Source organism: Dipodomys ordii, unplaced genomic scaffold (genome assembly GCF_000151885.1).
Source record: "Dipodomys ordii isolate 6190 unplaced genomic scaffold, Dord_2.0 Scaffold94, whole genome shotgun sequence".
NCBI classification, from domain to species: domain Eukaryota; kingdom Metazoa; phylum Chordata; class Mammalia; order Rodentia; family Heteromyidae; genus Dipodomys; species Dipodomys ordii.
The window spans coordinates 9135359-9156439 of NW_012267310.1; the positions used below are offsets into that span (position 1 = coordinate 9135359).

The following is a 21081-nucleotide window of genomic DNA, read 5'->3' on the forward strand; positions in this document are numbered from 1 at the left end:
CTTGGGGAGATTAAGCGTTGGAACTCGAACTCTCTTTTTGGTTGGAGAGAGCTGTGGCGTTTCCCTACTGCCCCGTCGCCATCTTGGTCTCCCCCCTGTGTTAAGTTTTATTGACTGATTTCTCACTGTAGATTTGGTCATATATTTTGAAATGTTCACTTCTAGCTTTAGCTTCCCTCTGTTAAGCCATAGTAACAAGTAGGACAATTGTTTTTCCACATCCCTATATAAGTGGGAGAGCGCCACCTAGCCCCTAACTTCAAGTATTGAGCCTATTTCTATTCTCTTTTTTGGGGGGGTGGGCCTGGGCCTTGTCCCTCTGCTCTTTTGCTCAAGGCTGGTGTTCTACCACCTTGAGCCTCAGCTCTACTTCTGTTTTTTTTTGTTGTTTTTTAGTTGATTGGAGATAAGAGTCTCACACACTTTCCTGTCCAGGTTGGCTTTGAAGCAAGATCCTCAGATCTCAGCTTCCTGAGCAGCTAGGATTACAGGCGTGAGCCACCAGCACCTGATTTTCCCTATCTTTTATTAAAAATGCGTTTCCTTATTACAGTTTCATTCATGTACATAATGTACTGTGATCATATTAACCCTCATTTCCTCTCGTCCCCTCCTTCCTCTGGCTAGTCTTTTTTCTTTCTTGCCAAATAGTCCCCCCCTTTCTTCTTCTTCTTCCTTCTTCCTTCTCCTTCTTCTTTCTTCTTCCTCCTCCTCCTCCTTCTTCTTCCTTCTCCTCCTCCTCCTTCTTCTTCCTTCTTCCTCCTTCTCCTCCTCCTCCTCCTTCTCCTCCTCTTCCTCCTCCTTCTTCATTTGGCCAGTCCTGGGGCCTGTTCACTGTCCCTGAATTTCCTTTGCTCAAGTCTAGCACTTTACCACTTGAGCCATAGCTCCAGTTCTGGCTTTTTCTGTTTATGTGGTACTGAGGAATCAAACCCAGAGCTTCATGCATGCAAGGCAAGCACTCTACCACTAAGCCACCTTCCCACCCCAAATAGTCCCTCTTTTACTTTCATATCTTAAAAAAATATTCCCTGTGTGCATATGGCAATTTGGATACTTTTCCTCTGGAGGAACCAATTCTTGGCCACTGCTCCAAGTAGAGAAAAACAACCCCAAAGCTATCATGCCCATAGCTTCAGTCGTTCTGCCTGTTGTGCATTTCCATGTCTGTCTCATAGATGATTCTGTCTTCAAGTCAACATGTAGCACTTGAGTTTTCCTTCCCCTTATATTTTGCTTGTTATTCTCTGTATTTAGAAAAAAAACCAGAATTTTTGAAGTACAACTTACCATCTGGTGTAAACATCTATATCCTTTTCATCACTGAGAAATTCTTTTTCTCCCCTAACTAGCCCCCCTGACCTTCTCCACCTGCAGCAAGATTATTCTGGGCTTGGAATTTTCACATTTCTGAATTCTCACTTTTATTATCTGTCAGAAGGAACTGGGGCACGTAATCCTTAAGCTGTTCTTTACCTTTAAGCTCATATTAAGCTGCTTAAACTTATCTTACACTTTGTAATTGGAAATTGTTTCTCCCTGCGAAGGAGACAGCAGTGAAATAGAGCAGTTACTGGCTCTGACTTCCTGCTGTCACCTGTTGATAGTTCAATGTCTTCCTGAGGCTGTGCTTTTCCTTTTCCTTGTTCCTCTTCTTTTTCTAAGTAGCGTTTATAAAACAGAATTCCTTTAGGGAGACTTGAGTATGATTAGGAACTATGATGAAGGCTTTCTGAAGCCAGGATATTTGTCTGTCTTGTTTACCATTGTATTCCAGCAAGCTAGAATAGTATACAATACCAAATCCTATGGAATGCTATTTCTATCTTTTATCATTTTTTTAAATTTTTTTTATTTTTTGTCGGTTGTGGGGCTTGAACTTTAGGCCTAGCGCTGTCCCTAAGCTCTTCAGCTCAAGGCTAGCACTCTACCACTTGACAACAGTGCTACTTCCGGTTTTCTGGTGGATTATTGGAGATAAGAGTCTCAATGAACTTTCCTGCCTGGCCTTGCTTTGAACCACGATCTTCAGATTTCAGCCTCTTGAGTAGCTAGGAGTACAGGTGTGAGCTACCAGCACCCAGCTATCTTTTTAAATATAATATGCCCTAACTTAACAACTGTGTTCCCTTTGTCTCTACTGCTAAAAGTGCTATGGAAAGCTGGAGTATGGTGGTATACATCACTAATCCTAGTACTTGGCAAGATGAGGTAGGAGAATCCCAACTTCAAAGCCCGTCTCAGCTTTATAATGAGAATCTGTCCCCATGAAAATGCGATGCTGGCCAGCCACACTCACACCTGTAATCCTAGCTACTCAAGATGCTGAGATTCGAGGATCATGGCTCAAAGCCAGCCCATGCAGAATAATCCATTAGACTCTTACTTCTGGATTTTTGGTGGCTAATTAGAAATAGCACTGTGGCTCTAGTAGTAGAGCACTAGCCTTGAGCAAAGAAACACTCAGGGACAACATCTAGGCCCCGACTGAGTTCAAGCCCTAGATCTAGTACAAAAAATGCTTATGGAGTTTAACTTCGTATTTGTACTCTTAATACATATAAATTAGATATAGTATCCATTATACCTATTGACATGTATAGTATCATATTATACCAGAAACCATGTTTACTAAGCCTAATGGATGCTTTAAAGCAAGGTAAAGATAATCTTTGTCTTACATACTTTTTCCCCCATACTCATCATTAACTCCAACTATCTTTTAAGACATGATTCCACTGAAATATTCCTTATACGTTCAATTGTTTGTGGCAGTGGCATTTATGTCAAGGAACATTAGAAGAAGAATCCATTTGCCTGCCCTGATATTATATCACTTCTACTTGATTATTTTTAAGCCAGTCTTCTCCAGAGCCAATTTCTTAGCTTTTTATTTTCCAGGTTACATATCTACTTTAAAAATATTTTCCTCTTACCTTGTTGTTATTCTTCATTTTACCTTCTCAATTATCTTGTGTCTTCCTGAGAATACAGCTGGACTAGAGGTGATTCAGATTTGTAGATGTTGCATTCAAGAATTGAATCCTTCTGTTTAGGACATAATTTGGTAATTTTAATTGATGACAAGCAAATAGACACTTTTTGGGGGGGAGGGGTTCTGGTCGTGGGGCCTGAACTCTGGGCCTGGGCGCTGTCCCTCAGCTCTTCAGCTCAAGGCTAGCGCTCTACCACTTGAGCCACAGCGCCACTTCTGGCTTTTTTTTCTTTTTGCTTGTGTGGTGCTGAGGAATCGAACCCAGGGCCTCATGCATGCAAGGCAAGCGCTCTACCACTGAGCCACCTTCCCAGCCCAGCAAACAGATACTTTTTAACCTATTTATTTATATTTATTTATTTATTTATTTTTGTCTTTCCGTTGTGGGGCTTGAACTCTGAGCTCTTCAGCTCAAGACTAGTGCTCTATCACTTGAGCCACAGCTCCACTCCAGCTTTTTCTGCTTATGTAGTGCTGAGGAATCCAACCCAGGGCCTCGTGTATGCAAGGCAAGCACTCTACCACTGAGCCACCTTCCCAGCCCCCTTAACCTAACTTTTTAGGATTCTTGTCCTGCTCTTTTTCCTTAATCTTTGAAGCACTATATTATCTCCTGCTTCTGAATTCAGAAGACCACATGTCTTGTGTGAATTTGGAAGCTTCCAATATTTTTAGTAATTTCCCTTTTGATGTGAAAATCCTGGGGCTTGAACTCAAGGCCTGGCCACTGTCCTTGAACATTTTTGCTCAAGGCTAGTGTTCTACCACTTGAGCCACATCATCACTTCCAGCTTTTTAGTTGTTAATTAGAGATGAGTCTCATGGACTTTCCTGCCCATGTGGCTTTGAACCACAATCCTCATATCTCAGCCTCCTGAGTAGCTAGGATTATAAGCATGAGCCACCAGTGTCTGGCTGCATTTCAGTAATTTCTTTGAGGGCTAAACCATACTGCATGTTAGATGCTGATAAACATAGGTACTTCTTTCAAATAAGTGCTTGTATCTTTTTTTTTAGTGATATTTGAATTAAACTCAGGGTTTTGCACTTGCTAAGTAAGCAGTCTTGGCTTGCCTGATATTTTTTAGCACTTAAAGATAATGAAGTTAGCCAGGCACCAGTGGCTCATGCCTATAGTCCTTGCTACTCAAGGGACTGAAATATCATGAAGCCAGTTTGAAGCCAGCCTGGGCAGGAAAGTCCTTGAGAACTCTTATCTCCAATAAACCACCAAAAGAAAAGTCAGAAGTAAAGGTAGAGTGCTAGTCTTGAGCAAAAAAAGCTTATGGACAGTGTCCAGTCCCTAAGTTCAAGCCCCAGGAGTGGCAATGATGATGATGATAATGATAATGATGATGATGATGATGATGATGACAATGGTAAAGATGATGATGATGATGATAAAATTTACATTCAGTAAGGACTGTACATTTATTCTCATATGGAGCCTTGCAGTAATTTGTTTAGGTTAATACTGTAATTTGATTAGGTTAATCATTTTATAAGTAAAGAAATGGAAAGTCCCAGTAATTTGCTTCGGATCACATAGCAACTAAGTGCTAGAACTAGGATTCAAAACCCAGTTGATATGACTCTGAATTATATGTTTTTTCATCCTTATTGCTCCCACCACTCTCTCCATTAATTCCTTGATGATTTAATGAAAAATTACTTAGGAGCTAGCATCTTAGGCATTTTTTGCTTGGTTTTCTATATTACTAGATATGGAAAATGGGCTTAAAGAAATATATGGGTAAGACAGAAATGTATGTTGGATGGAATTATACCTCAATAGCTTAGCAACAGATAAAAAATGTCCAAACGATAGATATCCACCTCAGGGGATCTGTGCAAGGATATACTGAAAGACTTAATTATTTTACTTATCCTGAGGAAACTTATTTTTTGTCAGTCCTGGGTCTTGAGGTTGGAGTCTAGGAGCTGTCCCTGAACTCTTTTTTTCAAGGTTAGCACTCTACCACTTTGAGACACAGCTCCACTTCCAGTTTTCTGGTGGTTAATTGGAGATAAGACTCTCAGAGATTTTTCTGCCCAAATTGGCTTTGAAGTGCCATCCTTAGATTTCAGCCTCCTGCTTACAGTCATAAGCCACCAGTGCCTAGCCTGTGGAAACTCTTATATATGACCTAGGAAAAACTGGGTTCATGTTAGAAGCCACAGTTTAGCAGATATATAGGAGCCCCCAAATTTTAAATGTTTGAATGTGGTAGTATCATGCAACACACTCTTCGCAGTGGTAACAATATTCTACCTCAAACTCCTTTTTTTCTTTAGGGTTCTGTAGCTATCGCTGGTGCCGTTATTCGCTGGCTAAGAGACAATCTTGGAATCATTAAGAGCTCAGAGGAAATTGGTGAGTGTTGTTACAAAGGGCTAGAAAATCTGTGAACAGTGGAGAGGTTTTCATATTTTTATCGCTGCAATCTGTAAATGTTTACGCTATGCTATGAATATGATCCATAAATAATGACCCTTGTTATATGTTTGACTTATACAAAAAAGAACTATTTGTAGCCAGGTGCTGGTGGCTCACACCTATAATCCTAGCTACTCAGGATGCTGAGATCTGAGGATCACAGTTCAAAGCTAGCCTGGGCAGGAAAGTCCAGAGAATCTTACCTCCAACTAACCATTAGAAAACTGGAAGTGACACTGTGGCTCAAGTGGTAGAGTGCTAGCCTTAAGCTGAAGAGTGTAAGGACAGAGCCCAGGCCCAGGATTCAAGCCCCGTGACCGACCAAAAACAAAACACTATTTTGTGGTAGCTCATTCCTGTAAATCCTAGGTACACAGGAGGGTGAGATCTGAGCATCCCAGTTCAAAGCCAGCCTGGCAGCAAAGACTGTAAGACTCTTTATCTCCAATAAACTACTAAAATGCTAGAAATGTGGTTCATGTGGTAGAACACTAGCCTTGACCACAAAAGTTCAGGGACAGTGCCCAGGCCCTGAGTTCAAGCCCAGGACCAGCATGTGTGTGCACATGTGCGTGCGCGCACGCACGCACACACACACACACACACAAAATAAAGATTTATTACACAATAAATTGGCATAATTAGTGGTAATTATTAATAAATTGGTAACACAGGGCATAGAAATAAGCCAAGTACAAAATTGGAAACAAGATTGCCTGAATCTGTAGATTACATTTAATTGATGAGAGAGAGCTTTAAAATTAGAGAACATTAAAACTGTGGTACCTAAAATTTAAGTATTAATCTGACTATATTCTGTCTATGGATAATTAATTTGAACTTACCTACTCATTCTTTCATCTACTTATTTAACATTCCCTGGAGATAGAGCAATCAGAAATACATTTTTGATCTGGCACATATACACAAGAGACCACTTCATCTCTTAGTCAACAGCCTTATAAATAATGGAAATGAACTAAAATACCATAAGTAACTGAATGTACTACCTTAATTTGTTTGAGCTCGGTTATGTTTTAGGGGTATTTGATGTAGAGGAAACTTCCTTGTTGCTTTGTTAGTGTATTACTGTAATTAGGAACATTTTACTATACTAATTTGGAAAAGAGTTATAATTAAGATATTGATGTGATTTCTTTATTTTTTTATTATTAGAAAAACTTGCTAAAGAAGTTGGCACTTCTTATGGCTGCTACTTTGTTCCAGCATTTTCAGGATTATATGCACCTTACTGGGAACCCAGTGCAAGAGGGTAAGTATGTATAGTTAATAGTATTTTACGGAATTTTTCAAAATAGCTACAAGAGAGGATTCTAAATGTTCCCAATACAAAGAAATTGTAAGTGCTTCAAGTGGTAAATACACTGATTTGATTCTTAGCTGTGATATATACATATGGAAATACCACATCATACCCCATAAATATGTATAAATATTATGTCTCAATTAAAAAGTGTATGATGGCACATTCCCACAATCCTAGCTACTCAGAAAGCTGAGATCTGAGAATCATGGTTTGAAACTAGCTCGCAAAAGAGACTCTGATTTCCAATTAATCATTAAAAAGCTGAAAGTGGGGCTGGGAAGGTGGCTCAGTGGTAGCGTGCTTGCCTTGCATGCTCAAGGCCCTGGGTTCGATTCCTCAGCACCACATAAGCAAAAAAGAAAAAACCGGAAGTGGCACTGTGGCTCAAGTGGTAGAGCGCTAGCCTTGAGCTGAAGAGCTGAGGGACAGCGCCCAGGCCCAGAGTTCAGGCCCCACGACTGGACCAAAAAAAATTAAAAAAAAAAAAAAAGCTGAAAGTGAAGATATGGCTCAAGTGGTAGAGTCCTAGCCTTGATCAAAAAAAAAGAGCCAAGGAGCCAGACAGCAGTGGCTCATACCTGTAATCCTACCTATTCAGGAAGCTGAGATCTGAGGATTGAGGTTCAAAGCCAGCCTGACCAAGAAAGTCTGTGAGATTCTTATCCCCAGTTTAGTCACAGAAAAAACTGGAAGTGGCAATGTGGCTCAAGTAGTAGAGTGCTAGCCTTGAGCAAATGGAGCTCAGGGACAGCGCCCAGGACCAAAGTTCAAGCCTCAGGATTGGCTAAATAAGTAAATAAATAAATAAATAAACTTTAAAAAGAACAATGAAAGAAGTAGTGTTAACAGTATGGTATACTTTTAGAAATCTATGGATTTCCTGAAGTAATCAGTTGCTAATTGGTTAGTAGCTTCTTATCTATTTTCAAATGATTTTAAAGTGCTAAGAAAACCTTTTGTGTTTAAAGACAGTAGTTTTAGAAACTGTACATTCTAAGAAGTTATAAATCAGCAGAGAGTGACCTCTAGCATATTTATGGCCATATTGCTATCCTTTGTCTGTACCATGCAAATGAATTCCAAGTTGGTTTTTTATTACTGTCATCTGTTCAAATGGATTGTGAACTTAGGTGAATGCAGGATTGTGGACAATTAGGATGGGATTTTCTGAATCATCTATACTTTTCTGTCTGTTAGATTAACCATTTCCATATTCCAGATATTTATACCACTCTAATCTGAAAATGCTTGTATGTAATTTTAGGATAATCTGTGGACTCACCCAGTTCACCAATAAATGTCACATTGCTTTTGCTGCCTTGGAAGCTGTTTGTTTCCAAACCCGAGAGGTAATGACTATAAGACAGTTTATTTACACTCAATTAACCTTTACTACCCCTACATTATATATTTAATGCTTGAAATTTTGTTAAATGCTGACAGTGAACTTACTTAAAACATGATGCCTATATAAATGCTCATCTAAATATACAAATATCCTTCCCCCCTTTCTAGCCCCTATTATCTGCCAGGCACTGGGCGTTGAATGGTTAGGAAGAGGGTGAGTGGCACATAGTAGGGCAAAGGAAACACAACAGACAGGCATCAAGGGAGGAAAGCAAGATGGAATTGTTTGGCTTACTGAAACTCAGGGAGAGTTTAGTGATATAATGCCAGAAAAGGGTAGATATGATCAGATCAATTTAACTGTGCATGTTGGGGAAACATTAGTGATTTTATATAAAACATTGCCATTTTTCAGAGATGAACTTTCATGATGCTAATTGCACTGGTTTATTTAAGATTTTGGATGCCATGAATCGTGACTGTGGAATTCCATTGAGCCATCTGCAGGTAGACGGAGGCATGACCAGCAACAAAATTCTTATGCAGCTTCAGGCAGATATTCTGTATATTCCAGTAGGTTAGTAAGCCTTTCGTTCCTTTGAACTCTGGAAATGTTTCTTTCAGAAGAAGTCATTCTTGAGGTATATGCAGTCACAGAATTGTTGACATAGCCTTCTCCCCTCAGTGAAACCCTCTATGCCTGAAACAACTGCCCTGGGAGCTGCTATGGCAGCAGGCGCTGCAGAAGGAGTTGGTGTTTGGAGTCTCGAACCTGAGGATTTGTCAGCCGTCACAATGGAGCGGTTTGAACCACAGATCAATGAAGAGGGTACATTGCAACTTTTAATAGAATTCTGTGAAAATGACAGTATAAGGGAGTTTTTGCCTTTCTGCTTTTAAGCCCAACATAAAAGAGCAAATGCGACCATTTCAGATTTGGCTGCTAAAACACTGGGTTATACTAAGTGTCAGTGAGAGAAATAAATACTTCCTTGTTTTTAAAAATCTGAAATTAGGCTGGGAAGGTGGCTCAGTGCTAGAGTACTTGCCTTGCATGGCTGAGGCCCTGGGTTCAATTCCTCAGCACCACATGAGCAAAAAAGAAAAAAGCCGGAAGTGGTGCTGTGGCTCAAGTAGTAGAGTGCTAGCCTTGAGCTGAAGAGCTGAGGGACAGCGCCCAGGCCCAGAGTTCAGGCCCCTCGACCAACAAATGAATAAGTAAATAAATAATATGAAATGACCTGTTTAAACCATTCACTTCTATACTGCTTAAGAGAGTTATCCTGCAACATTGCCAACTATACCTTGTTAGACTACTGGGTTTTGTTGTTATTGTTGTTGTTGTTGTTTTGAGAGGGGACTCCACTTCCAGCTTTGGATCTCACTGACTTTCCTGCCCTGGCTGGCTTCAAGAGCTCCAAATCTCAGCTTTCTATAAAGATAGGATTACAGGCCTGAGCCATTGAATTTGGCTTCCTAATTTTTTAGACACCTAGGCATAAAAGCATCAGAAGATTTTGAGCTATTGGAAAATGTAAGTTTTCAAACGCAGTTTTTGTTTTATTTCCTAGAAGACTAGGCCATTGTTTCCTAAAGTCATTTGGTCTTTTTCATACATGTGCGCAAATACATTATACTACTAATAATTAGAGTCAACAGCATCCCATATATCATGATATAGATTTGTGTTTCAAAATCTGACATAGTCTCTGACTTATTATATTTATCTTATCTATGTATTTTAAGACTGTTTTAGCATAAATTAGTTGTAAGGGGATGTTTTCATTGTGACATTTCCATATAGGCATAATACATTTTTATATTTTGACAATACTGGATAAAATTAAAACAAATTTACTACTTCCATGAGGCAAACCAAGTTTTTTGTGTGTGCTCATTCTAGGGTTTGAACTCAGGGCCTGGGCACTGTCCTTGAGCTTTTTTTGTTCAAGGCTAACGCTCTACCACTTGAGCCATAGCTCTCCTTCCAGCTTTTTGGTGGTTCATTGGAAATAAGAGTCTCACAAACTTTCCTTCACAGTCTTCAGATTTCTGCCTCTTGAGTCGCTAGGATTCTAGGCAAGAGCCGCCTGTGCCCAGCTTGTTTTGTTTTGTACCAGCACTAGGGCTTTCACTCATGGCCTCTTGCTCTCACTTGGCTTTTTCATAGCTGGCACTCATAAGCATGCCTCCAGTTTCACAAACCAATTTTGTAATGGACAAGTCATGTTCAGAGTAGGCTCTTTAGCCAGTTTTTAAAGCAAGGACATGTAGTGTAAAGGTTTTGGATTTTTTTGTCAGTCAGTCATGGGGCTTGAAATCAGGGCCTGGGTACTGCCCCTGAGCTTTTTTGCTTACGGCTAGAACTCTACCACTTGAACCACAGTGCTACTTCCTTGGATTTTTTTAAACATGTTTACTGAGGAGAACTATCTTTGCCATGGCTGAAGGTCGTCAACTGAAGATGGTCAATTAATGTTGGCTGTCATGATTTTTTTCACCAGTCCCTTCCCACTCTTTCACCACACCAATAGGTACCTAGATAGATTTCATTCTTTCAGCTAATAATTTGTTTAGAGCTAATTATAGGCCAGAGATTGTAACTGACACAGGGTTACAGGCATGCATAAGACGAAATCCTTGCCCTTCTGGAGACTCAAATATATTAGGAGAAGTAGACAAAATCATAAAAGTTCACTATAGAAGGTAGCAACATCCTGCGATTTGTGTGAAGTATTGTGGGAAGAGGGAGGGAGAGCTAGAAATGGGATGTTGAAAACTTCTTGAGTTGAATGATCCATGAACCTATGGAGAAATAAGAGAAAAGGGTAGCCCTGTGTCTGGTTCAATATCCATAGAGGAATAACTTTATCACTGCTTTTTTTTGGTTAGTCTTCATGCTGAATTTTTTCTTTTCCATTGTGTGCTAGTGCTGAGGCTTGAACTAAGGGTCTGGGTGCTGATTCTTAGCTTTTTTGTTCAAGGCTGGTCCTCTACCACTTGAACCACACCTCTACTTCTGGTTATCTGATCAGCAGAGTCTCATGGACTTTCCTTGACTCATGGACTTTTCCTTGGCTTTGAGCCATGATCCTCAGATCTCAGCTTCCTAAGTAGCTAGGATTACAGACATGAGCCACCAGTGCCCTACTGAAATTTCTTACACCTAAAGAAATCCTACTTTAAAGAATAAGAGATGCCTCACAGAAATGCAGTTTTAACCTTGTGAGAAGTCAGTATTTGCTAAACCTTTTGAGTAGATACCAAGATTAATTCACTTTATAGTTTTTCTACAGAATAGCATGCCCTTTCCTCGTGTCAAATCTCCTGACTCCCTTTCAAAATCAGACCAAGCAAATCAAATGGGAATCCCTTTTGAGCTCATCAGCACTTGCTTGTGATTTGCCCTGTCTCATAGGAAGTAGTCTGTCTCAATCTCTCTTTACCAGTTCCATGCTGAACAGACAGTCCCATGCTGAACTTGGTCTCACACCTCCCTCCAACTTTCAAGCAAGCATCCCTACCAGGCCCTGCTAGTCACCAGCAGCCATGTGCTTCCAGACCTGAGTTTCAGTAAAGTGCTATCATTAAGAGCACAGTATTGGGCCTGAGATGGCTGGTGGCTCATGCCTACCTACTCAGGAGGCTGAGATCTAAGAATTGCAAGTCAAAGCCAGCCCAGGCAAGAAAGTCTGTGAGACTCTTAACCTTCAATTAACCACCAGAAAACTGGAAGTGGCACTGTGGCTCCAAGTGGTAGAGTGCTAACCTTGAGCACAAATTGCTCATATGTACAAAGAGCTCAGGGATAGCACCCACGCCCTGAGTTCAAGTCCCACGATGACAAAAAAACTGCTGAGTAATGATAAGTATGATACTTAGAACATCTTGGCCAACCTCCTCATCTATTTTTTCTAACTTCTAATTCTAGAAAGTGAAATTCGTTACTCTACATGGAAGAAAGCTGTGATGAAGTCAATCGGTTGGGTTACAACTCAATCTCCAGAAAGTGGTAAAATGTTTTTTATTGGTTATTATTGCCATTTTTCCTAGTATATGAAATGGTTAGATAAACTGGCATTTATACTTAGCCAGGCTGTTCAGAAGCAAATATTTATCCCTTGTCCAAAGTTTCTAAAGTTCTAAACATAAAATGAAAATTAGCAAATTAAATATACATACTTTGACTCTTATCACAAAATTATCTTTGCTTATTGATTGATTCCTGGCACTTCATTTGATAACTGAATTTTCCAAAAGTAAAATTATTTCTAGTTTCTTTTCAATGAAAAAAATCAATTAGAATCTTTTTTTTCCTTTGCTCTTCATATGTTACCTTTTTGGGAGGCTATATTTATGACCTGAATAAATCAAAAGCTCTATTAATTCTAGAGTGTATTTTTGTTACTTCCTAGTCGGGGTCTAGGTACTCTGAGAGTGCACATATTGATTATTCCCTTCGAATTAGAGAAGGAATATACCAAACACAGTAGATCAGAAGTAGAATAAAAGATTATGATACTATTTTACACAAAAAGGAGGAAATTTTATTTTTCAATCATTTAGGCCAGAAGATATTTAGCTTAAGTTTAAGCATCCTTAAGATCCTTATAAGTGGCATAAATTAATATTTTTTGCTTAATCAAAGATTTAGAACACAATGAATGGTACAATGGCCAATAACATTGAAATATGTTCTAATGGATAAATGTTTCCAAGTGATATATTTTCTCGCTTCCAACTCCAAAGTGAGTATAGAAGCACTTTTTTTGTGTGCCCATTCTGAGACTTGAACTCAGCGCCTGAGTTTTATCCCTTAGCTTTTGTGCTCAAGACTAATGTTCTGCCACCTGAGCCATAGTTCTCCTTCTGGTTTTCTGGTGATTAATCGGAGATAAGAGTCTCACAGACTTTTCTGCTCGGGCTGGCTTTAAACTGTTATCCTTAGATCTCAGCCTCCTGAGTTGCTAGGATTCCAGGATGAGCCACCAGTTTCCAGCTCTTAGTCTAGATTTGTTTTTAAAAAGTTAATCATAATAGATGACTCAAAACCCACCAAATCAACATTTTGAAAATTGATTTAAATGCAGTAAAGAGTTATCAAATAATTATAAAGTATATATAATGTATATTATGCATATATATTACATGTGATGTGTATTTATAAAACTGGAAAAAATGGCTTCATTAAATTGATAAACTAATAAGAGATCCTGAATGTAGATAATCCTCAGATCTTTTCAAACCAGAAGTCATGATAGGGACATCAAAAATAGGGCTGGGAAGGTGACTCAGTGGTAGAGCGCTTGCCTTGCATGCCTGAGGCCCTGGGTTCGATTCCTCAGGACCACATAAGCAAAAAGAAAAAAGCTGGAAGTGGCGCTGTGGCTCAAGTGGTAGAGCACTAGCCTTGAGCTGATGAGCTGAGGGACAGTGCCCAGGCCCAGAGTTCAGGCCCCACGACCGGACCCAAGAAAAAAAAGTAGTTATTCTAATTTATAGTTGATGCCTTCCTCTCAGATATTCAGGACATTGATTGCTCTTTTCTCAAGTATTATCTCTACAAATAGGGTAAAAAGAAAACCTTGATTTTTTTTTTTGTACCAGTCCTGCGGCTTCAACTCAGGGCTTGGGAACTATTCCTACATGTTTTGTTTTGCTTAAGTCTAGTGCTCTACCACTTGAGCTACAGCTATACTTTCAGCTTTTGGTGGTAAATTTGTTATAGGATTACAGGCATCAGCACTGGTGCCAGGCTAACATCCCTCTTTTGTAATGGTTTGGTTTTTGGCTATGGTAGGATTCTTTTTAAGTTTATTATTAAACTCGTTGTACAAGCATTACAATTCATATGATCAGTGCATCCTGATCAGCGTCACTCCTTCCATCATTCTCTCCCATTGCCCACCTCCCATCCCTAACCTCAAATTATATAGTTCAGGTTTTGTTTTTTTGCTGGTCCTGGAGCTTGAACTCAGGGTCTGGGCTCTGTCTCTGAGCTTCTCTGTGCTCAAGGCTAGCACTCTACCTTTGGAACCATAGCACCACTTCTGGCTTTTTCTGTGTATGTGTTACTGAGGACTCAAACCCAGGGCTTCATGCATGCTAGGCAAGCACTCTATCACTAAGCCACATTCCTAGCCCAAAATAACATTTCTTTTCTTTTTTGCCAGTCCTGGGGCTTGAAATCAGGGCCTGAGCACTGTCCCTGAGCTTCTTTTGCTCAAGGCTAGCACTCTCCTACTTGAGCCACTGTGCCACTTCCAGCTTGTTCTGTTTATGTGGTACTGAGGAATCAAATCCAGGGCTTCATGCATGCTAGGCAAGCATTCTATCACTGAGCCATTCCCAGCCCAAGATAACATTTCTTATATGAGCATTTGGGTATGATTAATTTTTAAGTGACTAATCATGATGAGCAAGTATGCAATTCATTGAAGCCTTACTGAGCTCATTTTTATTAGCTTACCTTAGTTGTACAAGGCAATTTTCACAGTGACATTTCAATGCATATGTATGATATCCTTATCAACCCCATTTCCTTCATCACTCAAGTTGTGTGCCAGTCGCTCATGCCTGTAATCCTAGCTACTCAGCAAGCTGCTATCTGAGCATGGCAGTTCAATCTAGCCTGGAAAGGGAAAGGCTGTGAGACTCTTCTAACTACCAAAAAAAAGCTGGAAGTGGAGCTGTGGTTCAGGTGATAGAGTGCTAGCCTTGAGCAAAAATGTGGACAGATCCCAGGCTCTGAGTTCAAGCCCTAGAACAGGAGCACACACACAAAAATCACATTTTCATTAGGTTTAATAGTTTTATTTTCATAAACTCATATATATATATAAATACATAGATATATAAAGTACTTCAACCACACCTACTCTGTTCCCCCTCTCACAGATACCCACTCCCCAAGAGAAATTGTTTTACACTCCTGTCATTCATTTTTAGTGTATATTAATTGCACTGAGGGATTTTACCATGGTACTTCACACGTGCATATAGTTTATTTTAATAAGAATAACCCCCTCTATTGTTTTGTCTTTGCTGTCCCCCAGGTCTCTATTGCTTGATAACTTTCAGTGAGATTCTATAGGTCACGTATCCAGATGATTGATCGATTGATCGATCAATCGATAGATATAGATATAGACATATTCAATCATGGGGCTTGAACTCTGGGCCTGGGCACTGTCCTTGAGCTCTTCAACTCAAGGCAAGCGCTCTACCACTTGAGCTATAGTTCTACTTCTGCTTTTCTGGTGGTTTATTGGAGATAAGAGTCTCACAGACTTTCCTGCCCAGGCTGGCTTTGAACTGCGATCTTCACATCTCAGCCTCATAAGTAGCTAGGATTACAGGTGTGAGCCACTGGTACCTGACTCAAATCGTATTTTTTAAAGTAAGTATTTTTAAAGTAAAGCTAATTAATGGTTTTGGTTAAATAGGGTTTCAAATTCATGTCCAGTGGGCTAATAAAATTTTTCTTTAGTAACCAAATGACCTATAATTTGAATTTGGGGTGAATTTTGGGGGACAAAAGTCTAGAGAGCCCAAACAACAGCCTCCCAAAAAGTGCTCCATAGTCTCTTTTTGTTTTAGCCAGTGGAAGGCTAATATTGGTCTATATGTATTATGTTCTTGACTATTTGTGGCATGCTTTCTGTATTGTTAACATTCATAAACCTTGATATTGATTATATTTTTGATTTGAAGTAATAACTCTTTGCTAGCTTTTATGAATATGCTATTTTATAACTGATTTTGTTTTGCTATCATGTGATTCTTAACATAAATATTATAATTATGTGTCTCTCTTTTGGTTTGCTTGACTGGAATTCCCTCCTACTTGGATGACCACAGGTGACCCTAGTATCTTCTGTAGTCTACCCTTGGGCTTTTTTATAGTGAGTAGCATGGTAATGTTAATCGGAGCAAGGTACATCTCAGGTTAGTTACTCTTTAAATTAGACCATTTTTACTAGTTAGCTTTTAATGTATTGTTGTAACCCAAGAAAGTTTTCAGTGTTTTTCATTCTTCCTGTTTAGGAACCTGGAAAATCAGTTAAAGCTGTAATTCTATGAGTTATCCATTTATCTTTTGGGACAGATTGAAAGAAGCATTGTGACTTGGCTTAAACTTTTCTTATATTTAGTAGATGATCTTTTGGAGTTATATTCTGTCAGCTGCAGTAATATGCAAAAAAACAGAAAAGACAAATGTTAATGCTTAAATGAAAGGACTTTCCTAGTGAGCGATAAAAGTGAAAGTGTAATTTTAACATCAATTATGGTGTTCAAATATATGTAAATTGCTGTATTTTTTGAAATTTTTGTAATCTAGTTGAAATAGTTTTATTCTGGAAAATGTTTCAGCCTGTAACACTGTAAAACTTGAGATGATTTAGTTATTTAAGTGAGATGAAATCTTTAAGTTATTGCTTAAATAAATTGCAATAAAAACAGAATTGTTATATTTGCATATTAGCCTCTATTGAAAATGGCTCTTCGAATCATGAAATATATGACATAATCTGTTATAAATATAGTAGCCATTGATGATAGGTTAACTTCTCTTCATATTACTAGCTTAAATTGAAATGATTTATGTCTTATTCCATTTGTTTCCATGAAAGTGAAACTTGTTTTTTAGGTATTCATGATTTACAGAAAGAGTTAACTAATATGACTTATTTAATAAGATAACTGACTTGGATTTAAAATGTAATATTTAAACTTCATTGAAATGAGAGGGAACATCTGTTTGTAGAATTCTAACAAGCATTTATTTAACTTGGTTTATCAGTTCAGTGCTATATATAAATATGAAATGAAAATTATGTCAGCAGAACATTAAATTATCTTAAGTAAAGAATAATTGTGAGTTACTTGCATGAGGATTGAAAACTAGATTATATTAACTTTGTCTCCATTCTTCACGTCCAGACATACTCAGGATAGATTCTTTTCTAATCATATACTTCTGTCCTAGCAATACCTTATTTTGGTATTAGTGTTAATATGCTAAGGGTTTCTATACTCCGATCTGTATGGAATTAGCAGATGTCTTCTTTCTGTTTCTCAAGAATGTTAGATAGAAGACTCACCATTCCCATGAGAACTGAAATTTGAATTTATAAATATATATGTATGTATGTGTGTATATACATATATATATATATATATACACACTGTTTTGTAAAATGGTCTATTACATTTTCATTATCCTGAATATTTCTGGTTGCCTAATGATGGTCTAAGAAGTAGGAAAGCTGAAAGTTTCTCATTGATTTTGTTGCTGTGGTTACTTCCTTTTTGCTACTGTGATAACCAGGAAAGTCCCCCATCTCTGTGCAAATGGCGACATGTAGCACCTCTCTAAGCTAAAAGAGATGTTAAATAGCCAGATTATAAGGCTTCTAAAATGCATGGTCACTGTGTTTAGGCATTTTCTTTGGTGATCTATGGTGAGAGCCAAGAACAGGGAGAATTGTTTGTCTTGGCAAACAATTAGCAACAGTGGTATTATTGGCTAATTTTTTAATTGCTCTCATGATTTATTGCATCTTAACTATGAGGCATTATTTAAAAATCATGGACTTTCTAGCTAATCAATTACTGAATAACCTTCATTGCTTGAGCTCATGAATTTCATGTATGTCTTATTGACTTATATGGTTTTTGTCCCCCATTTTAGGTCTCCCATAAATAAGGCCACCTCCTGTATTCCCAAGATGCAAGCTTTTGACCTAATGAGAGAATGCAACAATTCTATCTCTTGATATGATCACACTATTCACACACTCTGATTTGATTTCTAAGCCACTAGCTGCATGATTCTCCAAGGAGACCTGTGGCTTGAAATAAAGAAAATGCAGCAGAACAAATGCCACAGAAACATTCAGTGTATTTTTTAACATGGACAACTAAGTTGGGCCAGCCACCTTGGCGGCTGACTCCTCCATGGTAATAATGTCCTACCCCACTCCCTGTAAGATCAAGGAAGAATTCATATCCTGTCCATTGGAGCCTTGCATCAAGCATGTTCAGATGCTAAGGGACCAGGATTTGATTCTCTGCACTACACATGCCTGATGAAGGCACTATTGCTAACCTGCTAATGATGAGTTGCTTTACATTTGTTTTTAACAGATCCCTAAAGTCTCTTTCACATATTAGAAGATCCGAATATCTTAACTGTTGAGCTGGAAACTTGCAGTAAATTATTAAGATGAGAATTTAGGCCACAGGCACTGGGAGCTCACACCTGTAATCCTAACAATGCAAGGAGTTTGAAATTTGAGGATCAAGGTTGGAAATCATTGGGGGCAGACAAATCCCAAATCAGTGACACTCTTATCTCCAAGTAACCAGCAAAGAGAAGCTGGAAGTGGAAGTGTGGCTTAAAGAGGGAACATACCAGTCTTGGGTGAAAAAGCTAAGTGAGAATGAAAGGCCCTTCATTCAAGCCCCAGTAGCTACACACACACACACACACACACACACACGAGAATTTATGATTCTCATAACTTGGATATTTTTCTGAAAACGTAGTTGCCAAAAGTGAAATTGATCCTTTAGACATTTTAAATTACACAACTAATTATCATTACTTTCTGTCTAGATCTTATAGGGAAGCACACTTCTTTATTCTTTTCCATTTTTCCTTTTTATATTTTTTACTTTGGATGTATAACATACACAACTATATATTTTATATACTGAGAGTAGCCCATTTATAAATCAAGAGCACATTATATTTAGTAGGTTATAACAGGGCTGGTCTAAAGTGGACTACTACTATGTATATAAATATTTGGGGGAAAACAGCTGTATACATTTTTGGGCAACGGTTGTGCATATTAATAACCAGGATAAATTTTTGTTAAAAAGCTAACATTTAAACTTTAAACTTTATGTATCTGTTCTATGTCAATAAAAGCAAATGTACTTTATTATGATTTTTACTATATTCCTTATACTTTTGGTTTTTATTAAATTGTCTTAGCTGCTTGTATGCTTTAAAAAGAAAAATACTGAGGAATACTATAGTCAAATTTATTTTCAAACATGAGTACTAGTCCAAACATAAATTTTCCTTTGGATTTTTTTCCATATTTGAGATTCTTTGACAGACTTGGGAATGTAAAAAAGTTAAAAAGCTAAGTAGGAAAAAAATAGAAATAAAGCCATGATTATCTTTCAATCTAAATATTATTGTTAACAAATCGTATTTTTTAATATGTGGTAATAGAGGTTTGCTATTAGAAATGCCTTCCAGTGAAACCAAGAGTTTCACAAAATATGTTATATGTTATAGGTTCACCTAATCTAGCACCTTAACATCAATTTATAAAGTACATGAAAACAAATTTGTTATATAATAGGCAAATAAAATATTGCTTCCTAATTATTTTTTTCTATCAATGCTGAATGACAAAATATTTATATGTTAATAGAAAAAAGTTTGTTTTGTTGGGAATTAATGGTAGGTTACATTTTACTGTTCTGGTTGTATTCTTTCTAAATTACTGAATTTGCTGGGATTTATTGATATAGCTGCCACTCGAGTGACATAAATGTAGAAAGGTACTGTGAAAATATCACTTTGTGGTAGGGATGCTTTTAAATATAGTTATGTTTCTACAGAGATAAGATGAGTTAATTGTAAATAATTGTGCAAATCACTGTTCAGATAAATTTACAATTACATTAATTTTTCTATAAATTGGAAGATTTATAAATGTTTGGAATTGTACACATTGATATTTAATGATAAATTTACTTAAAATAAATTGACCTCTTATTTTTATTTGCATTTCTCATTTACAGACTAGAACTTAGATCAAAATTTAATTACCAAACACGTTTCAGCAAACATGAAAGTCAGCTTCTAACACTTGAGCAGGCACACTGAAGAATTAGCTAACAGCTGAAGAAGTAGCTTCTGGAATAATCATTCAGTTAGAACAGATTAAACATTTCCAGAAAAGTCTGGTGCAATCAACAGCCATTATCAGAAGATTCTCATCTGGCTTACCTTCTGGTTTCATTCTGTGCTTCAGCTTCTCTCCTCCTGGATTTAGTCAATGGTGTTTAGTCCACCCTTGTTTGCTCAGTTTGACAGCTAACATATCAATCTTTTGTTTTCTAACTAATCAGTAAAATAAATAATGTATATTTGCTTCTCTAATGGTATCTTAGAAGGTTTTTAAAAGTGTGCGCGTGTGCGCATGCGCGCACGTGCCGCGTGTGTGTGCGCGCACGTGCCGCATGTACCTGCCATGGGGCTTAAATTCAGGCCGGGGCGGTGTCCCTGAGCCTTTTTTTAATGATCAAGGCTAATGCTCCATGGCTGACCCAAAAAAAAACCAAACATAAAAGGCCCTGAGTTCAAGACCCACGATTGTAACTCATGGGTCTTGAACTCAGGGCCTAAGCGCTGTCACTAAGCTTTACAAGGATAGTGTACTAGCAGCTTGAGCCACAGCGCCGCTTCTGACCTGCCAGCGGAAAGATGGCTATAAGAATTTCACTGAGCCGGGCGCCGTTCAAAGCCTAACTGGGCACGGAAGTCTGGGAGACTCTTATTGCCAGTTAACCACCAGAAAACCGGAAGTGGCACTGTGGCTCAGTTGGCAGAGCGCTCGTCTTGAGCTGAAGAGTTGAGGGACGGTGCCCAGGTCCAGAGTTCAAGCCCCACAACCGCCAAAAAAAGAAAAAGAGAATTTCTGGTGGTTAATTGGGGATAAGAGTCTCATGTACTTGCCGTGGCTGCCTTTGAGCGGGAGGATACCAGGCGTGAGCCACCGGCACCCGACTGCAGAGCTAACATTATTTTAAACTCCAATTCTGAAGTTCTTGTACTTGAATGTCCATACCAGTATTATACATAGCTGCTTATGAACTCCTAGGAATGGAAACAAGAGCTTTTTTTGTTTTACTTTTTGTGTTTTTTTCTTTCTGTTTTTTCCCCCA

At 38.4% G+C, this 21081-nt stretch overlaps 1 protein-coding gene across 4 annotated transcripts in view; it reads left to right on the plus strand.

Moving 5' to 3' along the window:
- Positions 1–20292, plus strand: part of Gk (glycerol kinase) — a 93641-nt gene extending 73349 nt beyond the window's left edge. The window contains exons 14-20 of one of the 4 annotated variants that reach the window (XM_013026508.1): positions 5291–5369; positions 6609–6705; positions 8024–8108; positions 8563–8683; positions 8792–8935; positions 12038–12118; positions 19936–20292. In XM_013026508.1, coding sequence (XP_012881962.1) covers positions 5291–5369; positions 6609–6705; positions 8024–8108; positions 8563–8683; positions 8792–8935; positions 12038–12118; positions 19936–19940 — 612 coding nt within the window. In that variant the 3' untranslated portion in view covers positions 19941–20292. Of the gene's footprint in view, positions 1–5290; positions 5370–6608; positions 6706–8023; positions 8109–8562; positions 8684–8791; positions 8936–12037; positions 12119–15966; positions 17033–17800; positions 18431–19935 lie in introns of those variants that run through there. The other 3 variants (XM_013026507.1, XM_013026509.1, XM_013026510.1) reach the window with 3 other exon arrangements.
- The last annotated feature ends 789 nt before the right edge of the window (positions 20293–21081 follow it).